This window comes from Rana temporaria, chromosome 8 (genome assembly GCF_905171775.1).
Source record: "Rana temporaria chromosome 8, aRanTem1.1, whole genome shotgun sequence".
Taxonomy (NCBI): domain Eukaryota; kingdom Metazoa; phylum Chordata; class Amphibia; order Anura; family Ranidae; genus Rana; species Rana temporaria.
The window spans coordinates 175,641-201,842 of NC_053496.1; the positions used below are offsets into that span (position 1 = coordinate 175,641).

At 57.7% G+C, this 26,202-nt stretch overlaps 1 protein-coding gene across 2 annotated transcripts in view; it reads left to right on the plus strand.

Annotated features, from left to right (window-relative positions):
* Nucleotides 1–1,775: 1,775 nt before the first annotated feature.
* The window catches only part of LOC120946600 (myeloid leukemia factor 2-like), a 54,654-nt gene continuing 30,227 nt past the window's right edge, over nucleotides 1,776–26,202 (plus strand). The window contains exons 1-5 of one of the 2 annotated variants that reach the window (XM_040361155.1): nucleotides 1,776–1,926; nucleotides 12,570–12,625; nucleotides 14,893–14,996; nucleotides 24,388–24,520; nucleotides 25,181–25,216. In XM_040361155.1, the coding sequence (XP_040217089.1) occupies nucleotides 14,944–14,996; nucleotides 24,388–24,520; nucleotides 25,181–25,216 (222 nt within the window). In that variant the 5' untranslated portion in view covers nucleotides 1,776–1,926; nucleotides 12,570–12,625; nucleotides 14,893–14,943. The remainder of the gene's footprint in view (nucleotides 1,927–12,569; nucleotides 12,626–14,892; nucleotides 14,997–24,387; nucleotides 24,521–25,180; nucleotides 25,217–26,202) is intronic. The other variant, XM_040361154.1, reaches the window with a different exon arrangement.

A 26,202-nucleotide genomic window follows, 5' to 3' on the forward strand; every position in this document is an offset into this window, starting at 1 on the left:
TCTGTCCTCTCCTGGACACGTCCCTCTGTCCTCTCCTGGACACGTCCCTCTGTCCTCTCCTGGACACGTCCCTCTGTCCTCTCCTGGACACGTCCCTCTGTCCTCTCCTGGACACGTCCGTCTGTCCTCTCCTGGACATGTTTGTCTGTCCTCTCCTGGACACGTCCGTCTGTCCTCTCCTGGACACGTCCATCTGTCCTCTCCTGGACACGTCTCTCTGTCCTCTCCTGGACACGTCCGTCTGTCCTCTCCTGGACACGTCCGTCTGTCCTCTCCTGGACACGTCCCTCTGTCCTCTCCTAGACACGTCTGTCTGTCCTCTCCTGGACACGTCCGTCTGTCCTCTCCTGGACACGTCCCCCTGTCCTCTCCTGGACACGTCCGTCTGTCCTCTCCTGGACATGTTTGTCTGTCCTCTCCTGGACACGTCCGTCTGTCCTCTCCTGGACACGTCCCTCTGTCCTCTCCTGGACATGTCCGTCTGTCCTTTTCTAGACACGTCCGTCTGTCCTCTCCTAGACACGTCCCTCTGTCCTCTCCTGGACACGTCCGTCTGTCCTCTCCTGGACACGTCCCTCTGTCCTCTCCTGGACACGTCCGTCTGTCCTCTCCTGGACACGTCCGTCTGTCCTCTCCTGGACACGTCCCTCTGTCCTCTCCTGGACACGTCCCTCTGTCCTCTCCTAGACACGTCTGTCTGTCCTCTCCTGGACACGTCCGTCTGTCCTCTCCTGGACACGTCCCCCTGTCCTCTCCTGGACACGTCCGTCTGTCCTCTCCTAGACACGTCTGTCTGTCCTCTCCTGGACACGTCCGTCTGTCCTCTCCTGGACACGTCCCCCTGTCCTCTCCTGGACACGTCCGTCTGTCCTCTCCTGGACATGTTTGTCTGTCCTCTCCTGGACACGTCCGTCTGTCCTCTCCTGGACACGTCCATCTGTCCTCTCCTGGACACGTCCCTCTGTCCTCTCCTGGACACGTCCGTCTGTCCTCTCCTGGACACGTCCCTCTGTCCTCTCCTGGACACGTCTGTCTGTCCTCTCCTAGACACGTCCGTCTGTCCTCTCCTAGACACGTCCGTCTGTCCTCTCCTAGACACGTCCGTCTGTCCTCTCCTGGACACGTCCGTCTGTCCTCTCCTGGACACGTCCGTCTGTCCTCTCCTAGACATGTCCGTCTGTCCTTTTCTAGACACTTCCCTCTGTCCTCTCCTGACCTAGACACGTCCGCTGTCCTCTGTTGTATTCCTGGAGGTGGAATGTGGAAGTGATGGGAACATTTATAGGCCTCTGATGAGCCAAGCTAAATTTTTGGATGTCTAAACTACGGGGTCCCACCAGAGTCGGGTCAGAGTCAAGGCTGCGATTGGAGGGTTTTCTTGGCACATGGAAGGGATTATGGGGGAAACAGGAGCGGGTTCCTTTGTTTTTCATGAGTTTATTATAACTGAAGGTGTTGAAATAATAATAGTATCATATCTATTTAAATTGTATATATTAAACCCAAAACCAAACACATGATACATTGCAGCTCGTCAGTCATTAGATCAGGACGGGTTTTGTGAGTAAATGAACAGTAGAATGAATGAAGGTCTTCACAAAGATGGCGCCCGTGAGGGGGTGACACTTCCTCCGCCATGATTGATGGGTCTCCTTCCACTCTAGTGCGCGTCCTGGCAGTCACGTGACGAGGAAGGCCTCCTGGAGTCACTTGCGGAACTGCGGCTTTTTTTTCTCTCCACCTATCAGCATTGTCTGGCAGCCGCGCCCCTCGCCTGGCTCCGCCCCTCTGTCTGTCGCGCTGCATTTCGGGCGAGAGGAAGCCGCGGAGCGCTCCGGTAGGGAGAGTGACGTGACGTCACATCCGCCGTGTGTGGTGTTATTATTGTTCCTGTGAGCGGAGCGAGGCGGAGGAGAGGAGGACCGGGTGAGTGAGGGGGATGGGTGGAGGTACCGGGGGGTGCGGGGACACCGAGGAGGGGGAGGGGATCATAGAGGACAGACAGGTGTGTGCAGAGACAGAGGATGGAGGACAGAGGAGAGGATGGAGGACAGAGGATGGAGGACAGAGGAGAGGATGGAGGACAGAGGAGAGGACAGAGGAGAGGATGGAGGACAGAGGAGAGGACAGAGGAGAGGATGGAGGACAGAGGAGAGGACAGAGGAGAGGATGGAGGACAGAGGAGAGGATGGAGGACAGAGGAGAGGATGGAGGACAGAGGAGAGGATGGAGGACAGAGGAGAGGAGAGGATGGAGGACAGACAGACAGAGGAGAGAATGGAGGACAGAGGAGAGGATGGAGGACAGAGGAGAGGATGGAGGACAGAGGATGGAGGACAGAGGAGAGGATGGAGGACAGAGGAGAGGATGGAGGACAGAGGAGAGGATGGAGGACAGAGGAGAGGATGGAGGACAGAGGAGAGGATGGAGGACAGAGGAGAGGATGGAGGACAGAGGAGAGGATGGAGGAGAGGATGGAGGAGAGGATGGAGGACAGAGGAGAGGATGGAGGACAGAGGAGAGGACAGAGGAGAGGATGGAGGACAGAGGATGGAGGACAGAGGAGAGGATGGAGGACAGAGGAGAGGATGGAGGACAGAGGAGAGGATGGAGGACAGAGGAGAGGATGGAGGACAGAGGAGAGGATGGAGGACAGAGGAGAGGATGGAGGACAGAGGAGAGGATGGAGGACAGAGGAGAGGATGGAGGACAGAGGAGAGGACAGAGGAGAGGATGGAGGACAGAGGAGAGGATAGAGGACAGAGGAGAGGATAGAGGACAGAGGAGAGGATGGAGGACAGAGGAGAGGATGGAGGACAGAGGAGAGGATGGAGGACAGACAGACAGAGGAGAGGATGGAGGACAGAGGAGAGGATGGAGGACAGACAGATGTGTGCAGAGACAGAGGAGAGGATGGAGGACAGACAGATGTGTGCAGAGACAGAGGAGAGGATGGAGGACAGAGGAGAGGATGGAGGACAGAGGAGAGGATGGAGGACAGAGGAGAGGATGGAGGACAGAGGAGAGGATGGAGGACAGACAGAGGAGAGGATGGAGGACAGACAGAGGAGAGGATGGAGGACAGACAGAGGAGAGGATGGAGGACAGACAGAGGAGAGGATGGAGGACAGACAGAGGAGAGGATGGAGGACAGACAGAGGAGAGGATGGAGGACAGACAGAGGAGAGGATGGAGGACAGACAGAGGAGAGGATGGAGGACAGAGGAGAGGATGGAGGACAGACAGACAGAGGAGAGGATGGAGGACAGAGGAGAGGACAGAGGAGAGGATGGAGGACAGGAGGAGAGGATGGAGGACAGACAGATGTGTGCGGAGGACAGAGGAGAGGATGGAGGACAGAGGAGAGGATGGAGGACAGAGGAGAGGATGGAGGACAGAGGAGAGGATGGAGGACAGAGGAGAGGATGGAGGACAGAGGAGAGGATGGAGGACAGACAGACAGAGGAGAGGATGGAAGACAGAGGAGAGGATGGAGGACAGAGGAGAGGATGGAGGACAGAGGAGAGGATGGAGGACAGACAGACAGAGGAGAGGATGGAGGACAGACAGACAGAGGAGAGGATGGAGGACAGACAGACAGAGGAGAGAATGGAGGACAGAGGAGAGGATGGAGGACAGAGGAGAGGATGGAGGACAGAGGAGAGGATGGAGGACAGGAGGAGAGGACAGAGGAGAGGATGGAGGACAGACAGACAGATGTGTGCGGAGGACAGAGGAGAGGATGGAGGACAGACAGACAGACAGACAGACAGACAGAGGAGAGGATGGAGGACAGAGGAGAGGATGGAGGACAGAGGAGAGGATGGAGGACAGAGGAGAGGATGGAGGACAGACAGAGGAGAGGATGGAGGACAGAGGAGATAATGGAGGACAGACAGATGTGTGCAGAGACAGAGGAGAGGATGGAGGACAGAGGAGAGGATGGAGGACAGAGGAGAGGATGGAGGACAGAGGAGAGGATGGAGGACAGAGGAGAGGATGGAGGACAGAGGAGAGGATGGAGGACAGAGGAGAGGATGGAGGACAGAGGAGAGGATGGAGGACAGAGGAGAGGATGGAGGACAGACAGAGGAGAGGATGGAGGACAGACAGAGGAGAGGATGGAGGACAGACAGAGGAGAGGATGGAGGACAGACAGAGGAGAGGATGGAGGACAGACAGAGGAGAGGATGGAGGACAGACAGAGGAGAGGATGGAGGACAGACAGAGGAGAGGATGGAGGACAGACAGAGGAGAGGATGGAGGACAGACAGAGGAGGGGATGGAGGACAGACAGAGGAGAGGATGGAGGACAGACAGAGGAGAGGATGGAGGACAGACAGAGGAGAGGATGGAGGACAGACAGACAGACAGAGGAGAGGATGGAGGACAGACAGACAGACAGAGGAGAGGATGGAGGACAGACAGACAGACAGAGGAGAGGATGGAGGACAGACAGACAGAGGAGAGAATGGAGGACAGAGGAGAGGATGGATAGACAGACATGTATGGATAGATATCGAGGACAAAGAGACAGATGGACACACAGGCATATATAGACACAGAGGAGAGGATGGATGTGGACGGAAGAGGGGACGGACGTAAGGACGTGGACGGAGGATGGGACGGACATAAGGACGTGGACGGAGGATGGGACGGAGGATGAAAAGGAAGTGGACGGCAGAGGGGACGGGCGTAAGGACGTGGATGCAGGAGGGGACGGGTGTAAGGACGTGGACGCAGGAGGGGACGGGCGTAAGGACGTGGACGCAGGAGGGGACGGGCGTAAGGACGTGGACGCAGGAGGGGACGGGCGTGGACGGAGGAGGGGACGGACGTAAGGACGTGGACGGAGGAGGGGACGGACGTAAGGACGTGGACGGAGGAGGGGACGGACGTGTGGACGGAGGAGGGGACGGACGTGTGGACGGAGGAGGGGACGGACGTGTGGACGGAGGAGGGGACGGACGTAAGGACGTGGACGGAGGAGGGGACAGACGTAAGGACGTAGAGGAGGGGACGGACGTAAGGACGTGGACGCAGGAGGGGACGGACGTAAGGACGTGGACGGAGGAGGGGACGGACGTAAGGACGTAGAGGAGGGGACGGACGTAAGGACGTGGACGCAGGAGGGGACGGACGTAAGGACGTGGACAGAGGAGGGGACGGACGTAAGGACGTAGAGGAGGGGACGGACGTGTGGACGGAGGAGGGGACGGACGTGTGGACGTGGACGCAGGAGGGGACGGACGTAAGGACGTGGACGCAGGAGGGGACGGACGTAAGGACGTGGACAGAGGAGGGGACAGACGTAAGGACGTGGACAGAGGAGGGGACGGACGTAAGGACGTGGACGCAGGAGGGGACGGACGTAAGGACGTGGACAGAGGAGGGGACGGACGTAAGGACGTGGACAGAGGAGGGGACGGACGTAAGGACGTAGAGGAGGGGACGGACGTGTGGACGGAGGAGGGGACGGACGTGTGGACGGAGGAGGGGACGGACGTGTGGACGGAGGAGGGGACGGACGTAAGGACGTGGACGCAGGAGGGGACGGACGTAAGGACGTGGACGCAGGAGGGGACGGACGTAAGGACGTGGACAGAGGAGGGGACAGAGACAGACAGAGGGGAAGATGAACAGAAGATCTGAAGGACGGACGTGGAGGGGGACAGGTGAGAAGACAGACGGACGTGGAGGGGGACAGATGTGTAAAAAAACAGGAGAGGAAGGATGAATGGTGGAGAGGTGCCCCCCCCCCACCTAGATCGATGGCCGGAGGAGTGGTCTCCCCCAAGATTGGTGGGTGGTGGAGAGGTCTCCCCCTAGATTGGTGGCCTCCTCCTTAGATTTATGACAATTAAAGAAACACTGTGCTAAAGATTTGTGTTGAGGAATCCTCTGGTGGCTATCTCAGAGTAGCCTTTCTTTGATTGGTGGTCAGTGGAGAAGTACAATACCCAAGATCTGTTGGGGGAGGGGGGGGGGGGCTTTTCATAACCAGTGGAGATAGGCTTTTCCCCTCTTAGATTGGAGGCCAGTGGAGGGAGCCCCCTTCGCCTTAGGTTGAGAGAGGCCCCCTATTAGATTGATGCCCACTGGAGAAGGCCCGCCTCCCCTTAGATTGGTGGCCTGTGGAGGGAGGGCCTTCTCTTGGATTGGTGGCCTGTGGAGGGAGGTCCTTCTCTTGGATTGGTGGCCACTGGAGAAGGCCCGCCTCCCCTTAGATTGGTGGCCTGTGGAGGGAGGGCCTTCTCTTGGATTGGTGGCCTGTGGAGGGAGGGCCTTCTCTTGGATTGGTGGCCACTGGAGAAGGCCCGCCTCCCCTTAGATTGGTGGCCTGTGGAGGGAGGGCCTTCTCTTGGATTGGTGGCCTGTGGAGGGAGGGCCTTCTCTTTGATTGGTGGCCCCTGGAGAAGGCCCGCCTCCCCTTAGATTGGTGGCCTGTGGAGGGAGGGTCTTCTCTTGGATTGGTGGCCACTGGAGAAGGCCCGCCTCCCCCTAGATTGGTGGCCTGTGGAGGGAGGGCCTTCTCTTGGATTGGTGGCCTGTGGAGGGAGGGCCTTCTCTTTGATTGGTGGCCCCTGGAGAAGGCCCGCCTCCCCTTAGATTGGTGGCCTGTGGAGGGAGGGCCTTCTCTTTGATTGGTGGCCCCTGGAGAAGGCCCGCTTCCCCTTAGATTGGTGGCCTGTGGAGGGAGGGCCTTCTCTTTGATTGGTGGCCCCTGGAGAAGGCCCGCCTCCCCTTAGATTGGTGGCCTGTGGAGGGAGGGCCTTCTCTTAGATTGGTGGCCTGTGGAGTGAGGGCCTTCTCTTGGATTGGTGGCCTGTGGAGGGAGGGCCTTCTCCTGGATTGGTGGCCTGTGAAGGGAGGGCCTTCTCTTGGATTGGTGGCCACTGGAGAAGGCCCGCCTCCCCTTAGATTGGTGGCCTGTGGAGGGAGGGCCTTCTCTTGGATTGGTGGCCTGTGGAGGGAGGGCCTTCTCTTGGATAGGTGGCCACTGGAGAAGGCCCGCCTCCCCTTAGATTGGTGGCCTGTGGAGGGAGGGCCTTCTCTTGGATTGGTGGCCTGTGGAGGGAGGGCCTTCTCTTGGATTGGTGGCCACTGGAGAAGGCCCGCCTCCCCTTAGATTGGTGGCCTGTGGAGGGAGGGCCTTCTCTTGGATTGGTGGCCACTGGAGAAGGCCCGCCTCCCCTTGGTGGTAACCAGTAGAGTTTGAAGGGTTTGGTTGTCATTCAGTATCTCGGAACCCATCGGGATGAATGTATTTCCTTTATTATTTCGGGGTCACCTAGTAGTGATGTGTGACTCTCATGTCTGATCCCTCCCCCATCTCTGAGATTTGTAGAGCGCCCTCTACAGTTATCCTGAAGTATATTCCTGAACAATTAATAATTTTCTTTATTTTCAGCTTTCAGCGCTCTCGCACTTTGAATGACAATTACTCAGTCATGTAACACCGTACACACATATATTTTTATCGTTTTTTTTCCCAAAAAAATAGAGATTTCTTTTGGTGGTATTTAATCGCAACTGGGGTGGGTTCTTTGTTGCTGAATAAACAACAAAAAAAAGACCAAAATGTTTTGGGGGGAAAAAAAAGTTCATTTGTTTCTGTTATAACATTTTGCAAATAAGTAATTTTTCTGCTCTGCTGGGCCCTGGTGAGGTGACGCTGGTGGGGTGACGCTGGTGGGGCGGCACTGCTGGGCCCTGGTGAGGTGACGCTGGTGGGGCGGCACTGCTGGGCCCTGGTGAGGTGACGCTGGTGGGGCGGCACTGCTGCTGGGCCCTGGTGAGGTGACGCTGGTGGGGGCGGCACTGCTGGGCCCTGGTGAGGTGACACTGCTGGGGTGACGCTGGTGGGGCGGCACTGCTGGGCCCTGGTGAGGTGACGCTGGTGGGGCGGCACTGCTGGGCCCTGGTGAGGTGACGCTGGTGGGGGCGGCACTGCTGGGCCCTGGTGAGGTGACACTGCTGGGGTGACGCTGGTGGGGCGGCACTGCTGGGCCCCGGTGAGTTGATGCTGGTTGGTTGTTGCTGGTGGGGCGGCACTGATGGGTGCTGGTGGGCCGGTTACCGGCTCTCCTCCCCTCACACTGTGAGGACACATGAGGAAAGGAAACGATCGGTCTCTATAATTTTATTGGTCGGATTATTATAATAGTGAGAGAAGAACAATATCCAGAAAAACACATTTCATAAAAGTTATAAATGGATTTGTATTGTAATGAGTGGAATAAGTATGTGAACCCCTCACAGAACATGGCTTGGTAGTTGGTGGAGAATCCCTTGTTGGCTCTTTACCATGTGATCAGCTGTGGCCAATCGCAGTGTAAACAGGAAATTGCCGCTAATCGTCAAGAATCGTTCTCACATTTCTTTTCCCGTTGTGATCCTGACAAAGTATTTCCCGATCCTTCTATGCAGAGAATTCTCTCTCAGAACTTTCTATCCGTGACGTGAAACATTGTAACACTTTGTCTTTTACTTCAAAGGAATGAACTTCTGTCTGTAAATTAGAATTGTTTAACCACTAAAGCCCCGGACCTTAAGGCAGCTAAAGGACCCGGCCAGTTTTTGCGATTCGGCACTGCGTCGCTTTAACTGACAATTGCGCAGTCGTGCGACGTGGCTCCCACACAAAATTGGCGTCCTTTTTCCCCCAAAAAAGAGTTCTTCTGGTGGTATTTGATCACCTCTACGGTTTTTATTTTTTGCGCTATAAACAAAAATTTGAAAAAAATGCAATATTTTTTACTTTTTGCTATAATAAATATCCCCAAAAATATATAAAAAAACATTTTTTTTCCTCAGTTTAGGCCGATACGTATTCTTCTACCTATTTTTGGTAAAAAAAAATCGCAATAAGCGTTTATCGATTGGTTTGCGTAAAATTTATAGCGTTTATAAAATAGGGGATAGTTTTATTGCATTTTTATAAAAAAAAATTTTTTACTACTAATGGCGGCGATCAGCGATTTTTTTCGTGACTGCGACATTATGGCGGACACTTCGGACAATTTTGACACATTTTTGGGACCATTGTCATTTTCACAGCAAAGAATGCTACAAAAATGTGAAATTTTTTAAAATGTACAATTGCAGTTTGGGAGTTAACCACTAGGGGGGCGCTGAAGAGATTATGTGTGACCTCATCTGTGTTTCTAACTGCAGGGGGGTGTGGCTGTAGGTGTGACGTCATTGATTGTGTTTCCCCTATATCAGGGAACACACAATCGATGACGCCGCCACAGTGAGGAACGGGGAAGGTGTGTTTACACGCGGCTCTCCCCGTTCTTCAGCTTCGGGGAGCGATCGCGGGACTCCAGCGGCGGTCGGGTTCGCGGGTCCCGGTGCTTCGGACCAGGTCACGGGCGCGCGCTGCGGGCACACGCCCGTGACCCACGGCTGAGTACTAGCACAGGATGTACCTATACATGCTTCTGCCCAGCCGTGCCATTCTGCCGACATAAAAGTGCAGGAGGCGGTCCTTAAGTGGTTTACTACCAAACCTTTCTGACATTTGTTGTTTTCAAGATAAAATCTTTTTTTTTTTTTTGCTAGAAAATGACTTGGAACCCCCAAACATTCTATATATATTTTTTGTAGAGACCCTAGAGAATAAAATGGTGGTGGTTACAATATTTTATGTCGCACTGTAATTGCACAGCAGCCTTTCAAATGCAATTTTTTGGAAAAAAAATAATTTAATGAATAAAAAAAAAAAAAAAGAAGTATAATGTTAAAGATTTTACGCCGTGAGAGAATCGCGATCTTTATTCTAAGCAAAAAAATTGTGATTTTGTCATTTTGTCCAGAATCATGGCGCTCTAATGAGCGACATTCCTCAGTGGGAACAACTGAGCTGATCAGTGCAGCCCCAACAGTGCCCATTAGTGCCAACTATCGGTGAAGGAGAAAAACGAGTTTACAAAATTTTATAACTTTTTAAATTTTATTTATTCTTTCAAAAAAAAATGTTATTTTATTTATTTCGTCAAGTTTAAAATATACCCCCCCCCCCCCCCCCCCCCCCGTGGTGATTAACCTCCTCGCATCCACGCAATCGCCTAATAACGGCTACAGCGCGGCGCGCTCTGTGATCACCAAGTCAATGAGACTCGGCTGATCAGAGATAGGAGTAAGGAGTCGATCCCCCCACCCCCTTACCACGTGATCAGCTGTCGGCCAATGATAGCTGATCACATGATGTAAACAGAAGATCAGTATTTATTTATTTATTTTCTTCACGCTGTCAGCCAATCACTGGCTTCTGTGACATCCGTCCCAAAGAGGAAGAGCCACAGCCACCTCATCTGTGCCCACTAATGCATATCTGTGCCACCAATCGGTTCCACCTATCAATGGTGCCAATCGATGTCGCCCACCAGTGCATATCAGTTCCACCTATCAATGCCCACCAGTGGTGCCAATCAGTGTCGCCTACCAGTGCATATCAGTGCCACTAATCAGTTCAACCTATCAATGCCCACCACTGGTGTCGCCCACCAGTGCCACCTATCAGTTCCCATCAGTGCAGCCTTATCAGTGTATATCAAAAATGTCATTTGTGTAGAGTGTCACATGACCGTGTAATTGTCATTCAAAGTGTGACAGCTCTGAAAATTGGCCTGGGCAGGAAGGGGGTAAATGGTTAAGCAAGCTGCTAGCAGGCTTCCAACAAGCTTCAAGAAGTTCTGAATCCTGCTAGCAGCTTAAAGTGGCAATCAGAACCCCCATTAGGATCTGTGGTTGATCTCGTGTTTTTGCCTCCTCACTGTAATGGATTTGCACAGAGCAGCCCCGGTCCTCCTCTTCTCGGGTCCCCTGCTGGTGCTCCTGGCCCCACCTCTCTGTCCAGTGGCCTCCACCCGAGCCAAGTCGCAGCTGTTTGTGTCCATTCAGAAACGGAGCTGCGGTTCAGCCCCGCCCCCCTCTCTTCTGATTGGGAGCCAATGGCACAGCTGCCGTGTCTCAGCCAATCAGGAGGGAGAGTTCCAGCCAGCTGGACGAGGCACTCGTGGGCATTGCTGGATTGAGAGGGGGCTCAGGTGAGTATTGGGGGGGGGGGGGCTGTAAATGTTGGAAGACGATCACGTTTACAATCTGTAGCTGAATGGAAAACTCTTGCCGGTCCCGCGGCTCCTCGTCCGGGTGAAGTCCGGGGGAGACGGCCTGACGGTGACCCCACCCTAGTATTGGTTTTGTCTGGTGGCATTTCTTTTTAGTGAATAAAGAGAACCTGTCAGTGAGATGATGAGAGACTACGAAGCGCCTCGTCTGTATCACGGAACTCGCTGAATCTGCACTTATTTCCGAGGATTTTCACCACCCAGAATGCAATGCATTGATCGCTGAGACGCCTGCAGAAACCCGTCTCGGCCCCCCGGGGCACTCTGGGTGTTTAGGCCGGGTTTACACTCGTGTGATGAATCGCATGTGACCCGCATGGGAATCTCAACACATTCCTGTGCGGATCGGATGTGATTCTGTGCGGTGCTCGGTGAGCCCATTCATGTTTCTGTACGGCTCAAATCGCACCGCATCCCCATGTAAAAGATGCATGATTGCTATGTAATGCAGGAAACAGCGATTCCTGTGCGCTCCCCACATCGCATCAGTGTGAACGGAGCCTTAGTCTGGTTGCATGGGGCTCTGGTGTGGGTGGTGTGAGTAGAGGGCACGTGTGTGTGGGTGCTTGGGGCTCTGGTGTGGGTGCATCAAGGTCTAATGTGGGTGGAGGTCACAAGCGTGGGGGGCATGGGGTTCTGTTGTGCGTGGAGGGCACAGATGTGGGTGCATGGGCTTCTGATGTGGGTGGAGGGCACATGGGTGGGGTGCGTGCAGGGCACAGGTGTGGGTGCATCAAGGTCTAATGTTAGGTGGAGGTCACAGGCGTGGGGGCATGGGGTTCTATTGTGCGTGGAGGGCACAGGGGTGGGTGGGATGTGTGCAGGGCACAGGTTTGGTTGGAGTGCACAGTTGTGGGTGCATCAAGCTCTAATGTGGGTGGAGGACACAGGCGTGGGTGCATGGGGCTCTGGTGTGGGTGGAGGGCACAGGCGTGGGTGCATGGGGTTCTGGTGTGGGTGCATGGGGTTCTGGTGTGGGTGGAGGGCACAGGCGTGGGTGCATGGGGTTTTGGTGTGGGTGGAGGGCACAGGCGTGGGTGCATGGGGTTTTGGTGTGGGTGGAGGGCACAGGCGTGGGTGCATGGGGTTCTGGTGTGGGTGGAGGGCACAGGCGTGGGTGCATGGGGTTCTGGTGTGGGTGGAGGGCACAGGCGTGGGTGCATGGGGTTCTGCTGTGGGTAGAGGGCACAGGTGTGGGTGCTTGGGTCTGTTGGTGGAGGGCTCTGTTGTGGGTGCATAGGGCACAGGTGTGGCTGGAGAGCACAGGTGTGGGTGCAGGGCACAGGTGTGGGTGATGTGGTTTAAGGGCACAGGTGTGGGTGCAGGGCACAGGTGTGGGTGGGTGGGGGGGTCCCAGAGGCAGTTTGGAGGTGTCATATGCTGCCTACTATCCACACGTTTCCTTTATAACCTTCATCTTGTCTCAATGTGTAGATCAAGAATCTGGACTTCACTGGCTGCTTGCTTGTCCTGGGTTGTGCAAGCAATGAGTAAGGATGATGACATGAAGCGCTCAGCACCTTCTAACACTCAGCAGAGGCTTTTCTCTTATTATCCTTAAAGTGTTTGTAAACCTCAGACTTGAAATCTGAACAAAGCATATCCCTCTATAGTGTGTACTTGTCTCAGTCCAGAGCACTAAGTGTCATTTCTGTCTGCTGCTTCCTTCCTCTGCTATCTGCATGAGTCTCCTCCTCCTTCCTCCCCTCCTTCCTCTATCAGCAAGATGTTGGGTATCTATCTTCTCGGTGCGACCTCTGCTTTTATATTTTATCAAAACATCGGGTAACTTATTGTGTTTTTTGGCCCCTAAAATTAACTTTTAATGTGTTTTTTTTTTTTTTTTTGCTGAAATGTTGCATTTCCTAGACCTTTGCGGTAATAACGAGTGACATAAAAAATTGGAACTACCACCATTATATTCTCCGGGGTGTCTATATCCTTCCCTGGCCGTCTTCTCCTTCTCCTTCCTTGGTCGTCTTCTCCTTCTCCTTCCTTGGTCGTCTTCTCCTTCTCCTTCCTTGGTCGTCTTCTCCTTCTCCTTCCTTGGTCGTCTTCTCCTTCTCCTTCCTTGGTCGTCTTCTCCTTCTCCTTCCTTGGTCGTCTTCTCCTTCTCCTTCCTTGGTCGTCTTCTCCTTCTCCTTCCTTGGTCGTCTTCTCCTTCTCCTTCCTTGGCCGTCTTCTCCTTCCTTGGCCGTCTTCTCCTTCCTTGGCCGTCTTCTCCTTCCTTGGCCGTCTTCTCCTTCCTTGGCCGTCTTCTCCTTCCTTGGCCGTCTTCTCCTTCCTTGGCCGTCTTCTCCTTCCTTGGCCGTCTTCTCCTTCCTTGGCCGTCTTCTCCTTCCTTGGCCGTCTTCTCCTTCCTTGGCCGTCTTCTCCTTCCTTGGCCGTCTTCTCCTTCCTTGGCCGTCTTCTCCTTCCTTGGCCGTCTTCTCCTTCCTTGGCCGTCTTCTCCTTCCTTGGCCGTCTTCTCCTTCTCCTTCCTTGGCCGTCTTCTCCTTCTCCTTCCTTGGCCGTCTTCTCCTTCTCCTTCCTTGGCCGTCTTCGTCTTCTCCTTCTCCTTCCTTGGCCGTCTTCTCCTTCCTTGGCCGTCTTCTCCTTCCTTGGCCGTCTTCTCCTTCCTTGGCCGTCTTCTCCTTCCTTGGCCGTCTTCTCCTTCCTTGGCCGTCTTCTCCTTCCTAGGCCGTCTTCTCCTTCCTTGGCCGTCTTCTCCTTCCTTGGCCGTCTTCTCCTTCCTTGGCCGTCTTCTCCTTCCTTGGCCGTCTTCTCCTTCCTTGGCCGTCTTCTCCTTCCTTGGCCGTCTTCTCCTTCCTTGGCCGTCTTCTCCTTCCTTGGCCGTCTTCTCCTTCTCCTTCCTTGGCCGTCTTCTCCTTCTCCTTCCTTGGCCGTCTTCTCCTTCTCCTTCCTTGGCCGTCTTCTCCTTCTCCTTCCTTGGCCGTCTTCTCCTTCTCCTTCCTTGGCCGTCTTCTCCTTCTCCTTCCTTGGCCGTCTTCTCCTTCTCCTTCCTTGGCCGTCTTCTCCTTCTCCTTCCTTGGCCGTCTTCTCCTTCTCCTTCCTTGGCCGTCTTCTCCTTCTCCTTCCTTGGCCGTCTTCTCCTTCTCCTTCCTTGGCCGTCTTCTCCTTCTCCTTCCTTGGCCGTCTTCTCCTTCTCCTTCCTTGGCCGTCTTCTCCTTCTCCTTCCTTGGCCGTCTTCTCCTTCTCCTTCCTTGGCCGTCTTCTCCTTCTCCTTCCTTGGCCGTCTTCTCCTTCTCCTTCCTTGGCCGTCTTCTCCTTCTCCTTCCTTGGCCGTCTTCTCCTTCCTTGGCCGTCTTCGTCTTCTCCTTCTCCTTCCTTGGCCGTCTTCGTCTTCTCCTTCTCCTTCCTTTGCCGTCTTCTCTTTCTCCTTCCTTTGGCCGTCTTTTTCTTTGCCGCACCAGAATTGGATTACATGGGCACCCATGCGACCTGATTCTTGCGATCGCTCTGTGATCTGTTTTGGGGTGTCGTTAATTTAACATTGATGCTGATGGCAGGTCACATGAACAGGGTGCGATTTCAGTGCGGGAAATGCTCAGGATTCGTTGCACTTCCCGCACCGCATATATGTGAAGCGAGCCTAAGAGATGAGAATACATCTATCCTAGAACCTCTGTGCGTTGTGCAGAGCTTGGGGGGGGGGGGGGACGCGGTGTGCGGAGCTTGGGGGGGTGCGGAGCTCGGGGGTGGAGGTGAGATTTGATCCGCTTGTTTCGCACTAACGCTTCTTTCTGCTTCTTTTCAGACTTTTGTAACCTTCCCCCGCTGCTAATCCCGAGGAACCGCAGAGGAAGCCATGTTCAGCTTCATGAGGGACACCGAGCCACAGGACCCCGCCATGTTCCTAATGTAAGTCCCTCCACAGATTAACCCCCCTTTACCTCTGGAAGGTTTTACCCCCTTCAGGACCAGGCCGTTTTATGCTATTCAGCACTGCACTACTATAAAGGTGTTGTAAAGCCCCCCCCCCCACCTAATACCTGAGGTCAATTTTGATCCAGTGATGTTGCACGAGAGACTTTGCTGTCTGGGACGTTACCTCCTGATTGGCTGAGACGCAGCAGAGGGCGCCATTGGCTCCCGGTGCTGTCCATCAAAGTCAGTGAGCCAATGAGGAGAGACACAGAGCAGCTAAATGGCAATACTATGCACTGTCACTGTACTAATGACATGGTCTGGGAAGGGGATAACATCTGGGGGGCGATCAAAGGGTTAAATATGTACCTAACAATGTGTACTGTGTGCTGATCTTACTAAATATCACGGTTTCTTCTTCATGCTTTGCAGGGATAAGAAACTGACAGATTATAACCCCTGTACAGAGCTCTGTGTTGCTTTCCAACACAGAGCTCTGGGCTTTGATTGGACACAGCTGATCAGCAGGTCCCGGCCGTGAAGCATTGACTGGGATTCGTTGACGGTTGTAAACAAAAATTGCCAGATACTTGATACCCATCATCCCGGTGTAATTACTTCAACCTAAGGGCGTCCTATGGGAGGAAGGAGATGAAAAGCAGACAGAATCTGGTCTTCAATCGCTCAGTGTAGGATGGGAGTGACCAGGCAGAGGCGCTCTCGTGTACTCAGTGCAGGATGGGAGTGACCAGGCGGAGGCGCTCTCGTGTCCTCAGTGTAGGATGGGAGTGACCAGGCGGAGGCGCTCTCATGTCCTCAGTGCAGGATGGGAGTGACCAGGCGGAGGCGCTCTCATGTCCTCAGTGCAGGATGGGAGTGACTAGGCGGAGGCGCTCTCGTCTCCTCAGTGTAGGATGGGAGTGACCAGGCGGAGGCATTCTCGTCTCCTCAGTGTAGGATGAGAGTGACCAGGCGGAGGCGCTCACGTCTCCTCAGTGTAGGATGGGAGTGACCAGGCAGAGGCGCTCTCGTGTACTCAGTGCAGGATGGGAGTGACCAGGCGGAGGCGCTCTCGTGTCCTCAGTGCAGGATGGGAGTGACCAGGCGGAGGCGCTCTCGTGTCCTCAGTGTAGGATGGGAGTGACCAGGCGGAGGCGCTCTCATGTCCTCAGTGCAGGATGGGAGTGACTAGGCGGAGGCGCTCTCGTGTCCTCAGTGCAGGATGGGAGTGACCAGGCGGAGGCGCTCACGTCTCCTCAGTGTAGGATGGGAGTGACCAGCCGGAGGCGCTCACGTCTCCTCAGTGTAGGATGGGAGTGACCAGGCGGAGGCGCTCCCGTCTCCTCAGTGCAGGATGGGAGTGACCAGGCGGAGGCGCTCCCGTCTCCTCAGTGCAGGATGGGAGTGACCAGGCGGAGGCGCTCTCGTGTGCCCTCAGTGTAGGATGGGAGTGACTAGGCGGAGGCGCTCTCGTGTCCTCAGTGCAGGATGGGAGTGACCAGGCGGAGGCGCTCGCGTCTCCTCAGTGTAGGATGGGAGTGACCAGCCGGAGGCGCTCCCGTCTCCTCAGTGCAGGATGGGAGTGACCAGGCGGAGGCGCTCCCGTCTCCTCAGTGCAGGATGGGAGTGACCAGGCGGAGGCGCTCTCGTGTCCTCAGTGCAGGATGGGAGTGACCAGGCGGAGGCGCTCTCGTGTCCTCAGTGCAGGATGGGAGTGACCAGGCGGAGGCGCTCTCGTGTCCTCAGTGCAGGATGGGAGTGACCAGGCGGAGGCGCTCTCGTGTCCTCAGTGTAGGATGGGAGTGACCAGGCGGAGGCGCTCTCGTGTCCTCAGTGTAGGATGGGAGTGACCAGGCGGAGGCGCTCTCGTGTCCTTAGTGCAGGATGGGAGTGAGCAGGCGGAGGCGCTCTCGTGTCCTCAGTGTAGGATGGGAGTGACCAGGCGGAGGCGCTCTCGTGTCCTCAGTGCAGGGTGGGAGTGACCAGGCGGAGGCGCTCACGTCTCCTCAGTGTAGGATGGGAGTGACCAGGCGGAGGCGCTCTCGTGTCCTCAGTGTAGGATGGGAGTCACCAGGCGGAGGCGCTCTCGTGTCCTCAGTGCAGGATGGGAGTGACCAGGCGGAGGCGCTCTCGTGTCCTCAGTGCAGGATGGGAGTGACCAGGCGGAGGCGCTCTCGTGTCCTCAGTGTAGGATGGGAGTGACCAGGCGGAGGCGCTCTCGTGTCCTCAGTGCAGGATGGGAGTGACCAGGCGGAGGCGCTCACGTCTCCTCAGTGCAGGATGGGAGTGACCAGGCGGAGGCGCTCACGTCTCCTCAGTGCAGGATGGGAGTGACCAGGCGGAGGCGCTCTCGTGTCCTCAGTGTAGGATGGGAGTGGCCAGGCGGAGGCGCTCTCGTGTCCTCAGTGTAGGATGGGAGTGACCAGGCGGAGGCGCTCCCGTCTCCTCAGTGTAGGATGGGAGTGACCAGGCGGAGGCGCTCCCGTCTCCTCAGTGTAGGATGGGAGTGACCAGGCGGAGGCGCTCACGTCTCCTCAGTGTAGGATGGGAGTGACCAGGCGGAGGCGCTCTCGTGTCCTCAGTGTAGGATGGGAGTGACCAGGCGGAGGCGAGGCGCTCTCGTCTCCTCAGTGTAGGATGGGAGTGACCAGGCGGAGGCGAGGCGCTCTCGTGTCCTCAGTGTAGGATGGGAGTGACCAGGCGGAGGCGCTCTCGTGTCCTCAGTGCAGGATGGGAGTGACCAGGCGGAGGCGCTCTCGTGTCCTCAGTGCAGGATGGGAGTGACCAGGCGGAGGCACTCACGTCTCCTCAGTGTAGGATGGGAGTGACCAGGCGGAGGCGCTCCCGTCTCCTCAGTGTAGGATGGGAGTGACCAGGCGGAGGCGCTCTCGTGTCCTCAGTGCAGGGTGGGAGTGACCAGGCGGAGGCGCTCTCGTGTCCTCAGTGCAGGGTGGGAGTGACCAGGCGGAGGCGCTCTCGTGTCCTCAGTGCAGGATGGGAGTGACCAGGCGGAGGCGCTCACGTCTCCTCAGTGCAGGATGGGAGTGACCAGGCGGAGGCGCTCTCGTCTCCTCAGTGTAGGATGGGAGTGACCAGGCGGAGGCGCTCTCGTCTCCTCAGTGTAGGATGGGAGTGACCAGGCGGAGGCGCTCACGTCTCCTCAGTGTAGGATGGGAGTGACCAGGCGGAGGCGCTCTCGTCTCCTCAGTGTAGGATGGGAGTGACCAGGCGGAGGCGCTCACGTCTCCTCATTGTAGGATGGGAGTGACCAGGCGGAGGCGCTCACGTCTCCTCAGTGTAGGATGGGAGTGACCAGGCGGGGGCGCTCTCGTGTCCTCAGTGTAGGATGGGAGTGACCAGGCGGAGGCGCTCACGTCTCCTCATTGTAGGATGGGAGTGACCAGGCGGAGGCGCTCTCGTGTCCTCAGTGCAGGATGGGAGTGACCAGGCGGAGGCGCTCACGTCTCCTCAGTGCAGGATGGGAGTCACCAGGCGGAGGCGCTCTCGTGTCCTCAGTGCAGGATGGGAGTGACCAGGCGGAGGCGCTCTCGTGTGCCCTCAGTGTAGGATGGGAGTGACCAGGCGGAGGCGCTCTCGTGTCCTCAGTGTAGGATGGGAGTGACCAGGCGGAGGGGCTCTCATGTCCTCAGTGCAGGATGGGAGTGACCAGGCGGAGGCGCTCACGTCTCCTCAGTGCAGGATGGGAGTGACCAGGCGGAGGGGCTCTCATGTCCTCAGTGCAGGATGGGAGTGACCAGGCGGAGGCGCTCACGTCTCCTCAGTGTCGGATGGGAGTGACCAGGCGGAGGCGCTCTCGTGTGCCCTCAGTGTAGGATGGGAGTGACCAGGCGGAGGCGCTCACGTCTCCTCGGTGTAGGATGGGAGTGACCAGGCGGAGGCGCTCTTGTGTCCTCAGTGTAGGATGGGAGTGACCAGGCGGAGGCGCTCTCGTGTCCTCAGTGCAGGATGGGAGTGACCAGGCGGAGGCGCTCTCGTGTCCTCAGTGCAGGATGGGAGTGACCAGGCGGAGGCGCTCTCGTGTCCTCAGTGTAGGATGGGAGTGACCAGGCGGAGGCGCTCTCGTCTCCTCAGTGTAGGATGGGAGTGACCAGGCGGAGGCGCTCTCGTCTCCTTAGTGTAGGATGGGAGTGACCAGGCGGAGGCGCTCTCGTGTACCCTCAGTGCAGGATGGGAGTGACCAGGCGGAGGCGCTCTCGTCTCCTCAGTGTAGGATGGGAGTGACCAGGCGGAGGCGTTCTCGTCTCCTCAGTGTAGGATGAGAGTGACCAGGCGGAGGCGCTCACGTCTCCTCAGTGTAGGATGGGAGTGACCAGGCGGAGGCGCTCTCGTGTCCTCAGTGCAGGATGGGAGTGACCAGGCGGAGGCGCTCTCGTGTCCTCAGTGTAGGATGGGAGTGACCAGGCGGAGGCGCTCTCATGTCCTCAGTGCAGGATGGGAGTGACCAGGCGGAGGCGCTCTCATGTCCTCAGTGCAGGATGGGAGTGACTAGGCGGAGGCGCTCTCGTCTCCTCAGTGTAGGATGGGAGTGACCAGGCGGAGGCGTTCTCGTCTCCTCAGTGTAGGATGAGAGTGACCAGGCGGAGGCGCTCACGTCTCCTCAGTGTAGGATGGGAGTGACCAGGCAGAGGCGCTCTCGTGTACTCAGTGCAGGATGGGAGTGACCAGGCGGAGGCGCTCTCGTGTCCTCAGTGCAGGATGGGAGTGACCAGGCGGAGGCGCTCTCGTGTCCTCAGTGTAGGATGGGAGTGACCAGGCGGAGGCGCTCTCATGTCCTCAGTGCAGGATGGGAGTGACTAGGCGGAGGCGCTCTCGTGTCCTCAGTGCAGGATGGGAGTGACCAGGCGGAGGCGCTCACGTCTCCTCAGTGTAGGATGGGAGTGACCAGCCGGAGGCGCTCACGTCTCCTCAGTGTAGGATGGGAGTGACCAGGCGGAGGCGCTCCCGTCTCCTCAGTGCAGGATGGGAGTGACCAGGCGGAGGCGCTCCCGTCTCCTCAGTGCAGGATGGGAGTGACCAGGCGGAGGCGCTCTCGTGTGCCCTCAGTGTAGGATGGGAGTGACTAGGCGGAGGCGCTCTCGTGTCCTCAGTGCAGGATGGGAGTGACCAGGCGGAGGCGCTCGCGTCTCCTCAGTGTAGGATGGGAGTGACCAGCCGGAGGCGCTCCCGTCTCCTCAGTGCAGGATGGGAGTGACCAGGCGGAGGCGCTCCCGTCTCCTCAGTGCAGGATGGGAGTGACCAGGCGGAGGCGCTCTCGTGTCCTCAGTGCAGGATGGGAGTGACCAGGCAGAGGCGCTCTCGTGTCCTCAGTGCAGGATGGGAGTGACCAGGCGGAGGCGCTCTCGTGTCCTCAGTGCAGGATGGGAGTGACCAGGCGGAGGCGCTCTCGTGTCCTCAGTGTAGGATGGGAGTGACCAGGCGGAGGCGCTCTCGTGTCCTCAGTGTAGGATGGGAGTGACCAGGCGGAGGCGCTCTCGTGTCCTTAGTGCAGGATGGGAGTGAGCAGGCGGAGGCGCTCTCGTGTCCTCAGTGTAGGATGGGAGTGACCAGGCGGAGGCGCTCTCGTGTCCTCAGTGCAGGGTGGGAGTGACCAGGCGGAGGCGCTCACGTCTCCTCAGTGTAGGATGGGAGTGACCAGGCGGAGGCGCTCTCGTGTCCTCAGTGTAGGATGGGAGTGACCAGGCGGAGGCGCTCTCGTGTCCTCAGTGCAGGATGGGAGTGACCAGGCGGAGGCGCTCTCGTGTCCTCAGTGCAGGATGGGAGTGACCAGGCGGAGGCGCTCTCGTGTCCTCAGTGTAGGATGGGAGTGACCAGGCGGAGGCGCTCTCGTGTCCTCAGTGCAGGATGGGAGTGACCAGGCGGAGGCGCTCACGTCTCCTCAGTGCAGGATGGGAGTGACCAGGCGGAGGCGCTCACGTCTCCTCAGTGCAGGATGGGAGTGACCAGGCGGAGGCGCTCTCGTGTCCTCAGTGTAGGATGGGAGTGGCCAGGCGGAGGCGCTCTCGTGTCCTCAGTGTAGGATGGGAGTGACCAGGCGGAGGCGCTCACGTCTCCTCACTGTAGGATGGGAGTGACCAGGCGGAGGCGCTCCCGTCTCCTCAGTGTAGGATGGGAGTGACCAGGCGGAGGCGCTCACGTCTCCTCAGTGTAGGATGGGAGTGACCAGGCGGAGGCGCTCTCGTGTCCTCAGTGTAGGATGGGAGTGACCAGGCGGAGGCGAGGCGCTCTCGTCTCCTCAGTGTAGGATGGGAGTGACCAGGCGGAGGCGAGGCGCTCTCGTGTCCTCAGTGTAGGATGGGAGTGACCAGGCGGAGGCGCTCTCGTGTCCTCAGTGCAGGATGGGAGTGACCAGGCGGAGGCGCTCTCGTGTCCTCAGTGCAGGATGGGAGTGACCAGGCGGAGGCACTCACGTCTCCTCAGTGTAGGATGGGAGTGACCAGGCGGAGGCGCTCCCGTCTCCTCAGTGTAGGATGGGAGTGACCAGGCGGAGGCGCTCTCGTGTCCTCAGTGCAGGGTGGGAGTGACCAGGCGGAGGCGCTCTCGTGTCCTCAGTGCAGGGTGGGAGTGACCAGGCGGAGGCGCTCTCGTGTCCTCAGTGCAGGATGGGAGTGACCAGGCGGAGGCACTCACGTCTCCTCAGTGCAGGATGGGAGTGACCAGGCGGAGGCGCTCCCGTCTCCTCAGTGTAGGATGGGAGTGACCAGGCGGAGGCGCTCTCGTCTCCTCAGTGTAGGATGGGAGTGACCAGGCGGAGGCGCTCACGTCTCCTCAGTGTAGGATGGGAGTGACCAGGCGGAGGCGCTCTCGTCTCCTCAGTGTAGGATGGGAGTGACCAGGCGGAGGCGCTCACGTCTCCTCATTGTAGGATGGGAGTGACCAGGCGGAGGCGCTCACGTCTCCTCAGTGTAGGATGGGAGTGACCAGGCGGAGGCGCTCACGTCTCCTCATTGTAGGATGGGAGTGACCAGGCGGAGGCGCTCTCGTGTCCTCAGTGCAGGATGGGAGTGACCAGGCGGAGGCGCTCACGTCTCCTCAGTGCAGGATGGGAGTCACCAGGCGGAGGCGCTCTCGTGTCCTCAGTGCAGGATGGGAGTGACCAGGCGGAGGCGCTCTCGTGTGCCCTCAGTGTAGGATGGGAGTGACCAGGCGGAGGCGCTCTCGTGTCCTCAGTGTAGGATGGGAGTGACCAGGCGGAGGGGCTCTCATGTCCTCAGTGCAGGATGGGAGTGACCAGGCGGAGGCGCTCACGTCTCCTCAGTGCAGGATGGGAGTGACCAGGCGGAGGGGCTCTCATGTCCTCAGTGCAGGATGGGAGTGACCAGGCGGAGGCGCTCACGTCTCCTCAGTGTCGGATGGGAGTGACCAGGCGGAGGCGCTCTCGTGTGCCCTCAGTGTAGGATGGGAGTGACCAGGCGGAGGCGCTCACGTCTCCTCGGTGTAGGATGGGAGTGACCAGGCGGAGGCGCTCTTGTGTCCTCAGTGTAGGATGGGAGTGACCAGGCGGAGGCGCTCTCGTGTCCTCAGTGCAGGATGGGAGTGACCAGGCGGAGGCGCTCTCGTGTCCTCAGTGCAGGATGGGAGTGACCAGGCGGAGGCGCTCTCGTGTCCTCAGTGTAGGATGGGAGTGACCAGGCGGGAGGCGCTCTCGTGTCCTCAGTGTAGGATGGGAGTGAGCAGGCGGAGGCGCTCTCGTGTCCTCAGTGTTGGATGGGAGTGACCAGGCGGGAGGCGCTCTCGTGTCCTCAGTGCAGGATGGGAGTCACCAGGCGGAGGCGCTCTCGTCTCCTCAGTGTAGGATGGGAGTGACCAGGCGGAGGCGCTCTCGTGTGTCCTCAGTGCAGGATGGGAGTGACCAGGCGGAGGCGCTCTCGTGTCCTCAGTGTAGGATGGGAGTGACCAGGCGGAGGCGCTCTCGTCTCCTCAGTGCAGGATGGGAGTGACCAGGCGGAGGCGCTCTCGTGTCCTCAGTGTAGGATGGGAGTGACCAGGCGGAGGCGCTCTTGTGTTCTCAGTGCAGGATGGGAGTGACCAGGCGGAGGCGCTCTCGTGTCCTCAGTGCAGGATGAGAGTGACCAGGCGGAGGCGCTCTCGTCTCCTCAGTGTAGGATGGGAGTGACCAGGCGGAGGCGCTCTCGTCTCCTCAGTGTAGGATGGGAGTGACCAGGCGGAGGCGCTCTCGTCTCCTTAGTGTAGGATGGGAGTGACCAGGCGGAGGCGCTCTCGTGTACCCTCAGTGCAGGATGGGAGTGACCAGGCGGAGGCGCTCTCGTCTCCTCAGTGTAGGATGGGAGTGACCAGGCGGAGGCGTTCTCGTCTCCTCAGTGTAGGATGAGAGTGACCAGGCGGAGGCGCTCACGTCTCCTCAGTGTAGGATGGGAGTGACCAGGCGGAGGCGCTCTCGTGTCCTCAGTGCAGGATGGGAGTGACCAGGCGGAGGCGCTCTCGTGTCCTCAGTGTAGGATGGGAGTGACCAGGCGGAGGCGCTCTCGTGTCCTCAGTGTAGGATGGGAGTGACCAGGCGGAGGCGCTCTCGTGTCCTCAGTGCAGGATGGGAGTGACCAGGCGGAGGCGCTCTCGTGTCCTCAGTGCAGGATGGGAGTGACCAGGCGGAGGCGCTCACGTGTCCTCAGTGTAGGATGGGAGTGACCAGGCGGAGGCGCTCTCTTGTCCTCAGTGCAGGGTGGGAGTGACCAGGCGGAGGCGCTCACGTCTCCTCAGTGTAGGATGGGAGTGACCAGGCGGAGGCGCTCTCGTGTCCTCAGTGCAGGATGGGAGTGACCAGGCGGAGGCGCTCTCGTGTCCTCAGTGTAGGATGGGAGTGACCAGGCGGAGGCGCTCTCGTGTCCTCAGTGTAGGATGGGAGTGACCAGGCGGAGGCGCTCTCGTGTCCTCAGTGCAGGATGGGAGTGACCAGGCGGAGGCGCTCTCGTGTCCTCAGTGCAGGATGGGAGTGACCAGGCGGAGGCGCTCACGTGTCCTCAGTGTAGGATGGGAGTGACCAGGCGGAGGCGCTCTCGTGTCCTCAGTGCAGGGTGGGAGTGACCAGGCGGAGGCGCTCTCGTGTCCTCAGTGCAGGGTGGGAGTGACCAGGCGGAGGCGCTCTCGTGTGCCCTCAGTGTAGGATGGGAGTGACCAGCCGGAGGCGCTCACGTCTCCTCAGTGTAGGATGGGAGTGACCAGGCGGAGGCGCTCTTGTGTCCTCAGTGCAGGGTGGGAGTGACCAGGCGGAGGCGCTCTCGTGTCCTCAGTGCAGGGTGGGAGTGACCAGGCGGAGGCGCTCTCGTGTCCTCAGTGCAGGGTGGGAGTGACCAGGCGGAGGCGCTCTCGTGTCCTCAGTGAATAATGGCGCTCTTTTTCCTCTCTGCAGGGATCCTTTCGCGTTGCATCGCCAGCATATGAGACGCATGTTTTCTGGAAATTTTGGGATGTCGCCGTTCCTGAGCCTGACGGACGGGAGTGTGCCTGGACTCGCTCGTTCTGCAGCCCCTCGTGACATGCAGGTAAGACACACGGGGGGTTTATCTGGGGGTTGGGTCACACATCACACGCCCCGCCCCAACGCCTGACTCCTCTGTGTAAATTCCCTTATATTCCAGATGCAGCAGAATAAAAGGTTCATTCCCTCAGAAAGCAGCCACAGCCTGAGTAGTAGAGCCTGTCCTGTGCCAGCATGCTGCAGAGAAGGACCTTTGCGCTCTGTGTGGAAGCAGAGGTCTCTCTGCAGATGTCTGACACGCCTCCTGTTGAGTCAGATCCAGGGCTGTTAGAAATCACAGGGTCCCCATACAGCCTACCTGACACCCCCCCCCCCCCCCCAAGTGATTTGAGGACATAGATTTATCAGTCCCTTTCTCTGTAGCCTCAGCTGCACAAAATAATGAATAGGAAAATAGGAAGCGCTCGAGGCTTCGCGCTCATTCACAAACTGAAGCATAGTAAACAATTTACTGGAAGGGTGAGTCAGCGGAGGCGTCCGCTCTACGGAGGCTTCAGGGTCATTATAAGGAATTTAAAGCTTTTATTGTATTCTCTGAACAGAAAATAAAGCTTTGTTAAAAAAAAAATTCAGAGCAAATTTGTCACGCCCTCTACTATCTATGGTATAAGAATTCAGTCATGTGACCTCGCTGTATAACACTCCGCCCCCTTCTGTCTTCCAGGCCGGTGCCTTATCACCCTACGGTATGATGGGAATGGTAAGTCCGATCGTTTCAATTGGTCAATGCCGATCGTTTTTCATTGTTAAAGTAATTGTAACGCTTTAGAATGTTTTCATGGATAATATAAACAAGTGATACTTCCCTCTTCTGTGTAATGTTGTGCCCAGAGCAGCCCCAATCCTCCTCAGGGGGCCCCAGTGATCCTCCTCCTCTCTGGGTCCCCCCCAGTGATCCTCCTCCTCTCTGGGTCCCCCCAGTGATCCTCCTCCTCTCTGTGTCCCCCCCAGTGACCTTCGTCCCCTCTGTGTCCCCCCAGTGATCCTCCTCCTCTTCCCTGTGTCCCCCCAGTGATCCTCCTCCTCTCTGTGTCCCCCCAGTGATCCTCCTCCTCTCTGTGTCCCCCCAGTGATCCTCCTCCTCTCTGTGTCCCCCCAGTGATCCTCCTCCTCTCTGTGTCCCCCCAGTGATTCTCCTCCTCTCTGTGTCCCCCCAGTGATTCTCCTCCTCTCTGTGTCCCCCCAGTGATTCTCCTCCTCTCTGTGTCCCCCCAGTGATCCTCCTCCTCCTCCTCTGTGTCCCCCCAGTCATCCTCCTCCTCCTCCTCTCTGTGTCCCCCCAGTGATCCTCCTCTCTGTGTCCCCCCAGTGATCCTCCTCCTCCTCCTCTGTGTCCCCCCAGTCATCCTCCTCCTCCTCCTCTCTGTGTCTCCCCAGTGATCCTCCTCCTCTCTGTGTCCCCCCAGTGATCCTCCTCTCTGTGTCCCCCCAGTGATCCTCCTCCTCCTCCTCTCTGTGTCCCCCCCCAGTGACCTTCGTCCCCTCTGTGTCCCCTCTGTGTCCCCCCCCCCCAGTGACCTTCGTCCCCTCTGTGTGTCCCCCCCAGTGACCTTCGTCCCCTCTGTGTCGGAATAGGCCCCCCGGTATGGGAGGGGTTCAGGCGGCGCTGAGTTTGTAGTAGCCGATCTGCTGGCGGCCTTGAAGTGGAATTATCTTCGGGTCACACGGATTGGAAATCACGATACT